This window comes from Sphaerodactylus townsendi, linkage group LG03 (genome assembly GCF_021028975.2).
Source record: "Sphaerodactylus townsendi isolate TG3544 linkage group LG03, MPM_Stown_v2.3, whole genome shotgun sequence".
Lineage (NCBI taxonomy): Eukaryota > Metazoa > Chordata > Lepidosauria > Squamata > Sphaerodactylidae > Sphaerodactylus > Sphaerodactylus townsendi.
The window spans coordinates 140,153,986-140,167,180 of NC_059427.1; the positions used below are offsets into that span (position 1 = coordinate 140,153,986).

The 13,195-nt window shown below is 51.3% G+C and overlaps 1 protein-coding gene across 3 annotated transcripts in view; it reads right to left on the reverse strand.

Annotated features, from left to right (window-relative positions):
• The window catches only part of RBMS2 (RNA binding motif single stranded interacting protein 2), a 75,627-nt gene that overhangs the window by 22,813 nt on the left and 39,619 nt on the right, over positions 1-13,195 (reverse strand). For all 3 annotated transcript variants that reach the window (XM_048488155.1, XM_048488154.1, XM_048488152.1), the window contains exons 3-5: positions 8,818-8,876; positions 7,920-8,011; positions 7,144-7,301 (exon numbers count right to left, since the gene is read on the reverse strand). In XM_048488155.1, the coding sequence (XP_048344112.1) occupies positions 7,144-7,301; positions 7,920-8,011; positions 8,818-8,876 (309 nt within the window). The remainder of the gene's footprint in view (positions 1-7,143; positions 7,302-7,919; positions 8,012-8,817; positions 8,877-13,195) is intronic.

Here is a 13,195-nt window from a genome sequence, read left to right on the forward strand (position 1 = left end):
AGATTGTGAGCCACTTTTAGACTCCTTAAGGGTAGAGGAAAAGCAGGATATAAAAGCCAACTCTTCATCTTCCTCAGAACTTAGTTCCAAGGACAGAATAGGCCTGAACTGAACAGGGACCACTGCATGCACTATTTTTCCAGCCTGAAGTCGCTTTGGGGACATTTTATTTGTCCTTCTGAGGAAACTTATACAAAACCAGTTATTATAAATAAGAAACAGGATGGACATAGAGGAGATGCGAAAAGAGTGTAAGTCTCCTGTGTTAGGCCCTTAGCCTCACCACCACATACACAAGTCACAACTGCCAAAACCTTTTACAACAGACAGTTCATGAGACCATGTTTCTGGAAATACAGTAGACTAGGCCGCGACCTTCTCCTGGCAAGGTTTCCGTGCCTGGAACAGCTGCACGAGAGGAAGAAATTCAACAGGGGAAACCTTTCCCTTGTATGGAGGTGCAGTGACAGAAAATGCTTTACCTGCTGAATTTCAGCTTGACATGTACACAAACCCTACGAAGAAAAAGGAGGAACTTAGGTGCAGCACAGCCAATACCCCTGAACTCCAAGTACCAGAGGATTTCTTCCAGCAGTTCTCAAGGGTTCATATATTAAAAGTGATCCTGTGAGCACATACATATGAAGAAGCTATACAGAAGATGTAGTAATGCACTGCTGACCCAGCAGCACCGTAGTAGAACGTTGGGACGCCAACGGACCTACGGCCTTCTGGTCGCACCCTCCTCATCCCCCTATGAGTCGCGGGTCATGAACTATCTGGCTCCAATCACGAGAGCAGGGACAATAGTCTTACCCAGGTGAGGATTAGGCTCAGGCAACTACGTCCTCTCCGCTGCGTAGCCAGGTGAGATCATGCATGCATGATGATCTCCCGACCTCCGTCTCCAGCTCTCCACGGAACTCCCCCGGTCCACCCTCCTACAGCTGATGATATCAATAAAGGTGCAGGGGAACCAGCGAGAGACTTCGCTAGGAACCTCCGTTCGCTGCTGGCGATCTCCACCAGATGTTATCTCGGCGTCTCGTCGTTCTTACGCTGACCGTGGAGTGCGACTACAAGCTGGTGCGACCGGGAATACTCGAACCTCCACCCTGCTCACAAATTAAGCCTGGGGAAGAGACATGATACCCGAAGTCGGCTGGATCGAGCATCCCGGGGACCACCGTTCCCGGTATCGCCAATCATCTGGTCGAAGCATCAGGCTGCAGCGTCCTAGGACACTCGTCCGACGGAACACCCGGTGAGTAGCAGGAGCTTGCAAAAGCAGGGCTTAGGCAAGCTGCGTTGGCAGACTGGCGTTAAGCTGAAATGCGGCGGGAGTCCCTGTAAAGAGAGAGGAGCTGCGCCGGTGGTTGAGGAGATTGAGCTCAGTGTCCGCAGGTACCCAGAGGACGTTGAATCTTAAGGACTGGGAAAACATGGGCGCCTCTTAGCACAGAGCCTGCATGCGCCCGATGTCGCTGCCTACTGGCGTGGGTGAAAATGTTTGTCACCATCAGCCTGCAGACCTATGGCTCCCTTGCTGTAAACGCCCTCCTTTCGATCTTTCACCTTCAATTTCAACGAATTTTCTCTATCCACTAAATTGAACGCCTGTCACTCCTTCTGCCCCTTGCTCCTTCACCCATTTCCAAACTCTCCCAGCGGCTCAGCCGCCCCTCTGCTGCTCCGCCTTCATTTCCAGAAGCCCTGCACCTCCATTCAGCTTGTGGCGGTTTCAAACAACGCGAGCCATTATGCGGTCCTGCAGAAGAAACCTGGCGGAAGGCGATACTGAAATTCTTGCATTGTGCCCGTCATTTCACAGATACCGAAGGAGGTGGGCGTCATTATTGCGGGTTAATGCGAGTACCGCCCTTTAAGCTATAACATCCTCACTGAGCTCCTATGGCGATGCGGTGAATCTGCGCCCTCGTGAAGGCATGCTGACAAATGTCAGGAATCACCTAATAGTTCCCGGACTGACTAGAAAACCGCGTTTATGCGACCCGCTGGTTGGTCGAGGAGGCGAGTTCGCCAACTGTCTGGCATCAGCAGAGGGAGCACGCCTCGGCCTACACAACCGCTCAACTACGGTTCGATGCTTTTGCCAACTAGCGATCAGATTGTCCTGCCTGAGGCCACTTATACGGTCGCCTCTGAGTCGCCTATAAGGCATTTGTCAAAGTCCCCAATGCGGCCAGCCAACCCAGAGTTTCTCCTCCATCCGGCAAAAACCCCAGGCCCTATGCGAGTTTTGTGAACGAGCTCAGGAAGCTCAGGGCGGGTAGTGGCGAAGGTGGCAGGCTCTCGTAAGCCTGCGAAGGCGCCTCCCGCAGTGCCTTGGGGAGCAATCAGACCTGAGCAAGACCTCCTGAACTGGCCGACGTAGCGGGCTTGCCAGGACGCCGGATCCTCCGCCCACCAAGCTAGCCTCGCCCGCAGCACTCTCCACCGGCGGAGGCAGCCTCCAGGATATTTCTGCTTTAACTCACGGCAGACCGGACACTTCCGAAGAGTGTAGAGCGGCCAGTGGGGGGCCCCTACAACCCGATGGAGAGGGTCCTCCCAGGAGGAAGGCCACCCACAAAACCGGTGCCACACGTTGCCGAAAGGCTTCCACTGGAAGCGACGCTGCCGTCAGAGAAACTCCCGCCAGGCGTCTCCCCAACCCAGGACCAGGAGGAGAATGCTAGAGCAGACCCAAGCACCGGGCCCTGCCAAGAACCACTGCCCCTCTGCGTGGCATCACCGGCTGCATGCACCCAGCCCATCTCCTTTAAGTTCCCCCACGGGTCATATGCGCTAACCCAGTATGGCCAGGCCCATCCCTGCGGGACTATTGGGCTGTGGTGCTGCCAAAAGGCCTCTGCCGCTGAACGGGACATTCATGTCGTCCCAGTGTCGACTCCACGCACCAGGACCCATCCATCTCCAAGTCTGGACAAACATCCCACGGGTTGCCTGCGGAGCCAGCTGCGCTCAGTTGATTCTCTTGCTTATCGCGCTGCCGCTGCGACCCAATAAGGCTACAAGCCCCAGCAGCCAACATAGGCGCAGCCTACACCACCACGTCGCAGCGGTGGAAGGCGCTATCCGGGAATCCCGCCCATACCTGGAGCTCGCCATAGAAGGATGTAGTTCAAGGGCCTGGTGGACACCCGGCGCTGATGTTACCGTCATCAGAGCAGCGAGTGGCCCGACCAGTGGCAGGCGGGGGGCTGCCCGCTATGGGGTGGGAGACAAACAGCGAGCGGAGCATCCGCCCGGCTCGGTCAACAGCCAGGGTACCGGCGGCAGCTCACAGTCCGCCCCATCGTTTTAGACATCCATGTCAATCTCTGGGAAGGTTATCATGAGTCAGGTTAAAGCGACTCTGGTCTTAGGATGGGTAAAGCGATCACCCAGATCATTGATCCCCAATCGTGCCTTCGGTACTTTCTAATTTCATTGAAAACTGTTTCCCTCTCCTCCTCTTCTCTTTCTGTTTTTTTTGACCCGGTAGAGGCGGGAGGGCCAATTGTGACTGGCCTCCCTGGATTAAAATCTGGGCCGATCCTGATACCGCCTTTTCATCAGGGTGGGCCCCGGATTCAGAAGGAGCTGCCGCCATTATGCCCCTAATGCCCAAACCCATTTTAGGTTATAGCTGCCAGCGCCTGGCAACTTTATCAGTGCACCCGTTGAAGGCGGGCGCTCGGCGAGCCGCCCTTGGGGGGCCGGTCACCGTGAGGCGGCAATTCCCAAGATAGTCGATCAAAAAATTTGCGCCATCGGCTTCCTCGTTCAGCCGCAGGAGTCGCGGTAAGTGCAGCTCCTTGCAAGAACCCCCCTTTTTTTCCAGCACGTGCGAGAATCTGCCTCTATCGCCTGATTGCTTCATTCCCGGATGCACCCATCCCAAAAGCGCTTCAAAGCCCCTTTGTCGCTGCTGATTAAGCATGCATACCCACAATCCCCCAGGACCAGCCTGTTCCCTCCCCTCCGGGCTCGGACCCACCGCCTCGTACGGCTCTGAGCCAATTCCACCAGGGTGTACCTCCTGCCCTCCTGTCAAACAGCAACTAAAGAAAGAGTAGAAGCATTTGGGAAGACCATTAAAAGCAACCTTCACAGGCTGCAAAACAAGCCAAGCCTTCTTATATTAAACCTAAACTCTTCCCCAACTCAAACAAACCGATCCCGATCTCCGCCATCGCTCTAGAACTGAGCCTGGCGGGACCATAACCTGGGAAGGGGGTGTGTTTCAGTCCCTCTTCCTACAGGTCCCTGTGGACTCGATTAACCATGACAGGCCAGCCGGAATTGAAGCCGGAGAAACCAACCCCATCCCGGAGATGGAACGTCTCTCTAAGGATCCATGCTTAGGTCTCAACAGGGGCAGCCATTAAGCCAGCAGAACCTGAATGACCTAGAGGGAGGCGTCAAGGCGACCTGTATTATAAGGACGCTGTAGAACCACCGAGACACCCGAGACACTCTAACGCTCTCTTAGCGATCATCACATAGCTTCGGCATTACACCATCCTTTGCCTGCTCTGCTGCCTCCTGCGATGGCGATCGGCCGCACTATTGAGCTTCGTTGGCGTCTGGGGCGGTTTGCTGCGCTGCCAGCGTCTCATCTTTCTGCTGGGCCCGGTACCTGAGATTAGGAGCCTGCTGGCTCTGCCTGTCACGTCTGCAAAGCGCGGGGCTTCCTGGCGGGTCTGGGCTAAGCCCTTCATGAATGCCTCATCCATCCAGATACTCTGCGGCTTGGGCTGGGGACCCGTCGTCCAGAGCCACTCCGGCTGGCTCTCTCCCCTTGTCACCAAGACTGTAAGCTAACCACCGAATCTAACACCTCGCCCGCATCACCCGGTGGATAAGCGAAGGAACAGGCCGGGCCCATTAGAGTGGAAACAGGCCAGTTGGAGACTGCACGCACGCGGAGGACATTTCCCCGATGTTGCGAGAACATCCCTGCTCCCCAGGGGGCTGGTTCTGGACCTCGCGAGGGAGAAGAACGTTTAATTACGTCCAGCGCCGACTCCCTGCGGAACTCTTTGTTGCCTCTCAATTAGTCAGCCTCACTGTCGTTCTACCCAGGCTCCCACCCGGGGAGCCCAGACGCCCGCCGCCCGCCAGCTCCGCCTTCGGCCCTCATAGCCGGACGGTGTTCGCCTTCTCGAAGCCGGAGTTAGGTCTCCTGCGCCCAGCTTCCTAGTGGGGAGTCCCGGACTAAGCTTCTTGCAATGCGCATAAGACTATTGGCGGCTGGCCTTATTGCGCTTCGCGAAGTCCATCAGCTCTGCCTCCACGCTCTGGATTACTTTTAGCCTCGAGGCAGCAGAGAGACTTTCGTCAGCGGGCCCTAGACAATCGTGCGCTGGCTGATTTGCTTGTTGTTATTACATCGCAAGGTTGTGAGAATGTACATAATATGTTGTTTTAATCTTTCTGATAATTCAATTGATTCCATATGAGAATGCAGTGAGCAGCAAGGAGTTCAGCCTCTAATCTGAAGTATGATGTTTTGCCCTTCCATTGGTGGTCAGCCCTCTGGAGCTTGGCTGCGGGGAGGGATGGTTGAGTGCTATTGTACGGCTCTGCATTGGTTTAATTGTGTGTGCCTCGTTAGCTTCGGATCTTGTTTACGTTCAATGTGTGTCTAATATTGCCTGTAGCGTGTGTGAAGCCCCTCGAAGATTTCCCTTACCCTTGAATAAGTTCTAATGTTACACAAGCAAGCTGGTCAGCTTGACCAGACGGTGAGGAGAAACAAAGCGTCCCTTTAAATGTAGCCCCTTAGCATTTCCGGTCCCCCTTTTTTCACAAAATGTAAAGGAGGAGATGTAGTAATGCACTGCTGACCCAACAGCACCGTGAAGTAGAAACGTTAGGGCGCCTTCAGCGGACCCTCACAGCCTTCTGAATTCGCTACCGCGCCCACTCCTCATCCCCTATGAGTCCACGGGTCATGAACTATCTGGCTCTCAATCACCGGTATAGGGACAATAGTCTTGCCCCCAGGTGAGGATTAGGCTCCAGGCAGCTTCGCTCCCTCTCCGCTTGCGTAGCCAGGTGAGATCATGCATCTTGATGATCTCCCGACCTCCGATCTCCAGCTCTTGAACTCCCCAGTCCTCCCTCCCTACGCCCCGATAGAATATCAATAAAGGTGCGGGAACCAACTGCAGCGAGACTTCGCTAGGAATTTCCGGACCTCCGGTCTCCCGCTGCTGGCGATCTCCACCAGATGTTATCTCCGCGTCTCGTCTCGTTCTTACGCTGACCACGTGGGTCGACTACAGAAATCAGTGGCCCACGTGACGTTTCCAGAGCCTAATCCATGAAGGGTTTTTCTTTTGCTGAGAAAACCCATGAAATGATGGCACTGATTCACACTGTGAGCCACGCTAAATCATACTGCTGGGGTGGACGATTGGCTGCAGGAATCCGCTGCTGAGTGTAACAGACTGGCTTGGAGCAGCAAACTCTGAAGGAGAAGCAAGGAGAACAGACACCATTCTCACCTGCAGATTCATCACTCCCAGTTTAGCAACCAAGAGCCAACCTTGTGTGACCTACGCAAAGCCTCAGGAATACGGCAACATATATAAACTGAAACATATCAATTATTCCCGCACCCAGCCAAACTGCTTCTGGATATGTGCCACAGAGATGGAGGACCAAGAATATTCCCCATCCATCGCTGCCTTCTCATATCCTGCCCAAGAATAAATTATTCCAGCGTGACAGATTGCACACGCCCCAGAATATCCACAAGTGTTCGGGGCATAACAGAGAATTTGTCTGACCAAGTTGCCACACACCCAAGAAGCCCTTGTGGCAAGAAATGTGCAGATGAAGGAATGTGACCCATCAAGGTGTGAAGTGCTGGTATCTGTATGGACAACTACCTTGGTGCAGTCCTGTGAGAGCGAAGGGAGTGTTACGGCCACAGGCAAACAATTCCACATCCATTACAAGAAGCATATGGACATACCGCATTAAGGCAAGTGTACCTGTACGGGCAACCACCTCCATACGACCTGGGCAAAAATCCATATCTCAGCAAGAATTAAAGCACAAAGAAGCAGGCCCAGGAATAAAGAAGTCCATCCCAAGATACGCACGTGCACGCAAACACACACTGACCTGGCAAAGCCAACTCCCCGGCTGGTGCCACTAGCATCACGTAGTATGCGTGTGGAGATGACCTGTCCAAATGGCTTCAGCATTGACTCCAATTCAGCCTCATCCATGCCCAGAGGCAAATTTGACAAGTACAGGTTGGTAGGATCCTGCTCCTGTTGCTATAGAAACAAGGAAGTCAGGCTATCGCTTAGCTAGATTCCTTTCCCATCCCCAAGAATGCATTCCTTCCGGACTGTCCTTTCTCTTTAATGTGGGAAACGCTGGCACAAAATCAATGTACAACTTTTGCTGAATAACATGTGGAGCTACTCTGGGACTTGACAGCTGGCAGTCAATCCAGAATAACAATACGAACGCAACATTGGGATACACTTGAAAGCCGGCTGCTGTCTTTGCTCTGCTTGTAGCCCAAAAAGCAAAACAGACACTCCAGAACTATGGGCTCATGGCAAGCGCTCACAGCAAATAGGATAAGCAGTGCCACGCCAACCCCAGATTCTGCGGTGTCAAAGTTGCCCGTTCAATGTTTCAGCAGCATTGCAGGATAAGCCCAACAGAAGCCAAAAACCTCTAAGCGCTGCAGGAAGGGAACCAAAACATACCTGCAAAATTGGTCTTGTGGAATGCCTTGCTTGAGTTGGATGTTACTGGGGGAGCATACTATGGTTACAATGCAGCGTTTTTAAGCTATAATATTAGCAGCTTGTCCATCTATTGGCGTACTATAGATGTCCCATCACCCCTTGCAGGACAAATTATGGGTACTGGGGTCTTACCTTGGCCATCTGGGCCTGCACCCCACTAGCCTTCAGTGCAGTCACGGCTTTCTGGGCTGCTGTGGGGCTGTCAAAATCCACAAAGCCATACCCTGTATAATTGAAAACACAACAAACTCTGAGGATCTTGTAATGTAGCTGTACATTACAGGATCTCTCAGTAATCCCCACAGTTCACTTTGACAGGTTCGAACCCTCTTCTGAGACCATCCTATGGAATAGAATTCCCCGCTCCTTTTCTCACCATCCTTCCAATGCCACTCCTTATGGCACAAAACCCCCCTAGCATACCACTCTAGTCAGCCTGAAATCTCTGGGGCCAATTTGAGGTAATATTAATGGGCTAGTTAGCAAACACTGGTAGCAGAGAAAGGGAGGGAGGGCCTGTCACATTCTCAGACCATTAGGGCTCTTCCCTCTTCCCTACTTTCCACCTCCATGCTGGGCTGAGCTAAGCGGATGCTCCTCCAACCCTCCCCCCTGAGCAATGTCTGGCATGACAGGAATGTAACTCCCCCTCACACACACACACACACACACACACACACACACACACGCACCACCAACACAGACAACCCATCCCCACAGGACCTCCCAGACTGAACCTGCCCTCCCTGGAAACTTGGCTCCAGTCTTCCATCCTGATCCTCTTCTCTCTTTCACCCCCATTTGGTTTTCAGAGTTAGAAGCCCCTAAGACTGACAGCAGAAGGCAAAATATATTTTCTGGAGTTTGGGACTGCCACCCCAAGAGTAAAGAATGAACGGAGTCATGCCAATCCTTAACTCTTCCCCTCATAAATCACAAGCAGAACTGAAGCACTCTGATGCTAGCCCCCTAAGTTTACGCAACATTGTCCTCATGCAGCCAAATACAAAATCCACGTTGCTGCACTCACCTTTGCATTTGTTGGTTGTTTTGTCCAGAATGGCCTTGGTGGAGACAATTTTGCCATACCTGTGAATGTGGGAAAGACACAAAAGGAAGGTTCAAGGACTCAACAAAGTTCCCATAGTAACAAACTTCTTGAAATATACCAAAATGCTTCTTGCTCCAGAAATATGTAAGCCAATATGCTTGGAGAGTTTTGGAAACACAATTCCTTAGCTAAGCTTCTGAAATATGAGGTGCTAGGTTTAAAACATGGTTGGAATTCTTTCTTTCTTTCCCAGAAATCAGAAGAAATTCCACTGTCTTCACCCATTAGCGGTTTTGTTTTGGTGCAGCTGCTGAAAGCCCACGTGCTCCACGCAGTAGAAAAAAGTTGCGTTCTTATTCCAGTTTCAGCCCCATTATGCACCAGGGGTCTGCTGTGTGGCAGGGACGAATGTCCGTCACAGCAAGATTTCTTGAACGGATGTATTTCCCCAAACCCTGCTTTCCAGTTCCATTCTCCCTGTTTCAAGTGACACCATTTTGCCAGAAGGCACAGCTTTGCCAGTGCTCATTTGCCAGTGTACACAGTTTTGCCCCGGACATCTTCCCTCCGCCCACCACCAGGCCCTCCAACTCCCTCACACTCTCATGCACACCTCTCCCTTTCCCCCTTTTCAGATGTGCTATTCCTTCAATTTTTTATTTATTATATTGATATATCAATATAAACAGAGAATCACTGCAAAATCGCTGTCTTTTATTACATTTGAAAAACTCCAAATAGCGAATCAGCCATTTCCCTTCCACACTTACTTCCACAGCCATTGCAGTTAACAATAGGCTGTGGGGAGGGGATGTCTGTAGGATAAATTAGGAATGGTGAGCTAACTATTTAATAACAAGCTTCTCTCTCCTGGTTCAGGGAATTGCTCTGCCTCTTTCTTTTGGGAGCATTATTTTTGGAAAGGGAGTACAATAGTGATATAACTGCAATCTCAGGAATATTAATATAACTGCAATTTAAAGGGATTTAACAAAGCCCTCTATCTTGCAATTACCAGGTGTGATGAGATCTGTGCCTTTAAGAGGGAGTTACTGGGCAGAGTTAACAAAACAAGGAAAAGTAGGCCCGTTGAGACTTCAGCAAGTATGCTGCAGAGAAGGCAGCGAATGCCTCCTCAAGTGTGAACAGAGAAACACGAGGAGACCACACTACAGCACCACTGCACAGGTAAGAGCCCTGAGGTAAGCATTCCATGCATAATGGCCCTCAGAGTGGAATCCTAATTATAGGCCATTTCCCACTTCACCTGACAAAAGAAATTTGATGCTAATTTACCTCACAATGAACAACCAAGATATCTGAAAGGGAGCCATATGTAAATATGGGTGCTATGACAGCATCCTAGTGCATGGCTACTAGGTCCCTCCGCTTCAAATATCAGCGGTGTTCACTTTGAGATATGTGTGGTTGACGTGGCAAAACTGTTGAGACGGCCCTCTGAGAACAGTTTCCAGGCTAAACCCTTGACTTCAACTGCCAGAGAACTGTCCCATCTAGCACAGTAGTGGGTCATCCAAGAGACATAAGATTAATGGGTAGGTCACAAGGTTGCCAAAAGTGAGTTTCAGTGATGACACAACACAAACCTGTCCAGCAAATGTACAATAGGCAGGAATAAGGCCTGAGAGGGAATCTCAGGCACGACACAACAGTCACAGCCTTACTGTTTGGTTTGCAATATACTTGTGGACTCTGTAGATCTGTGATCATACAGTGGAAGAGTCAAATACAGGATCCCGTGCAGAATTTTTAAAATCTGCTGTTCATGTATTAGTTTATTCTAACTCCTCCAATAAAAAAGAAGGAAAGGGATAAGTTCCTAGCCCTCAGGGTTGCGTAGATAAGTTTGAAAATAACCATGCAGTCCTCAGAGAAACCTTCAAAGCAAGATTTCCCACCACACAGGGGCTGGGTATCTGTGTTCTGTTTAAGTCCTTGCTCCCCTCTTGTGCAGCATAATAAAAAAGAGGCCAATTTATATAACCAGGATTTTAGATTTTTCTTGGTGCAGGAGTTCATTCCTCCTCCCCTCAAAAGCACAGAGCAGTCTGGCATATCACGTTCTAAAGTTTAGCCTGTTTCCCAAAATTTTAATGACCACAATAAAGAAAATGTATATATTTGAACGTACTTTAAATAGGTACCAACCACCCGGGCATTCTTAAAAGTAGTCCTGCCTCAGAAACTGCTGCATGGCCAATTTGTTGCATGCTTACGCAGAAGAAAATTACACTGAGGTTCACTGAGACTTATTCCCTAGTAAGTGTACACAGTATCATAACCTTCAATAGCTTCAGTGTATTATAAAAACCCCAGTACAAATGCATGAAAAAATGGTTTGCCCTTTAAAAACAGCCCACTCCCCCCCCTCGCCAAAAACTTCAGAGGTCATCCAGCTGCCCTCCAATCCCACCCCCAAAGCTTCCTGCTCCCACAAAGCAGGATTTCCTGCCCAGGGAAAGACAAGCCCAGGAAATCCGATCGGCGCCAGGAACAGCCAAGTTGTGGCGCCTCCCAGCCAGGACACAGGGGAGTCCAGCTGCAAGGTTTCAGAAAGAGGTCGATCCTATTGAATGCAACGGTTGTGGCAGGAGGGTCTCCAGCCTGAGGGAACAGTGAGGGAAAGGAGACTGCAGCTTTCCACATGTGGGAACCAAGAGATACGGTGCACACAAATAATGACTAAGAGTGACCAAATTAGGAACGTCACCCATAACCCCCAGCACACAGCCACTGCTGATATTCACTGTTAGACCCATTCCCTTCCCTTCCCTGCCTCCTCCCTCTGCTCTCACAGCCGTTTCCAAAACCCCTTTCCCTCCCTCATGCTCAGCCTGACAGATTTCTGGTTTGGAAGTAGGCGTGTTTGTTAAGTGTGGCTTTAGGGCTGGATCCAGCATTCCAGGCTGGGGTGAGCTGAGGTAAATGGAGAAACAGCCCCCTACCCAGCAGCCCCCCCCCCCCCCCCGGTCTCCTAGCTTCAAGCACCAGCCTGGCTCGGTCTCCTCTGGACCAGGACTGCTGAAGTGTAGAAGGGCACACCATGGCAGGAAACATAAAAAGACAGTCTTCCCTGTGTAAATATCTAGCTACAGCCAGTGTATATGTACACTGTATTTAACCACAGAATTCCCCCTCCTCCCTCAAATTTCCTTTAAGTACAGATATCTGCACATCACCTCACCAGGCTGCTCATGATATCAGAATGATGCCAATGGATAGTTGTTGCCAGTGACGGCTGGAATATTATAGTAATATGTAGGACATCCTTGTCAGTCACAAGAGCCCTTATGTGAGTCAGCAGAATATTGCAGTGTAGAAAGAGCACTGGAACGATGGGATCCCATAGCAAGAACTATGCAGTTTGCTGCAGTTATGAATGGATGATTGGAGGTTAGAAGAACACCCATCTCTTAGAGGTGCGTTAATGAGACATGAACTCTCATAAGGATCCAAGAAGTTATGTCGTGCCCATGGTAGTGGGTTCTAGCTCTCAGTTGCTTTTTCACTCAGATGTTCCCCTTAACAATATTGAAGATCAGAGGCCTGTAAAACTGGAGTGCAGTTTTGAAGTCAAACTAGTGTCGCCAGCTCCCAACCTTCATTAGAAAGATGTGAAAAGTTGGGAGGAGGATGCGATCAGTGATGTAGGTATAGCTTTTATATGGGGTGGGTTCAGGGAGCGGGGCTCAGGGGGCAGGGCTCAGGGGGCGGGGTGGGGCCATGCTTCTCCAAGCCCCTGCACCCCACTCTGGCTGGGCGCCCAGCCAGCAGCCATCCCGGCCTCAGGAGAGCTGCTTTTGTAAGCACTGAGGCCGGGAGTAGGGCTTGGAGAGGCGTGGTCCCCCTGAGCCCCGCCCCCTCACCCTCAGTGCTTATAAAAGCAGCTCTCCGAGGCCAGGATGGCTGCTGGCTAGGAGCCCACCCGAAGGGGGGGCAGGGGCAGAAGAGACTGCCATCCCTGGCTAGGGGCGGCGCCCAGCTGGTGGGGGGGGGGCAGAGCCCCGTCTCCAGACGAGGCGGAGCCCCACCCACAGGCGAAGGGGCGCTTCAGACATGTAATGAGGGGTTAAACCCGTAAACACTGCTTACCTACGTCCTTGGGTGCAATGCTGCCAACAACCCCAAGGTCTCAGGCCAGCCCCCTTTTCTTCTAATGAATGTGCTCATGTTTCAATTTAGGGGATGTTAGTGATTCAGCCCACCGGCTGCTCACTGACTGTGTGTGTTCAATAGGCCTCGGTTTGTATTCACCTAGTGGCAGATAATGGAGCACTAATTTTCTCCTTGCTCCTCACCCCCAAGTTCCTTCCATCTTTGGAAAGGTTATTCCTGC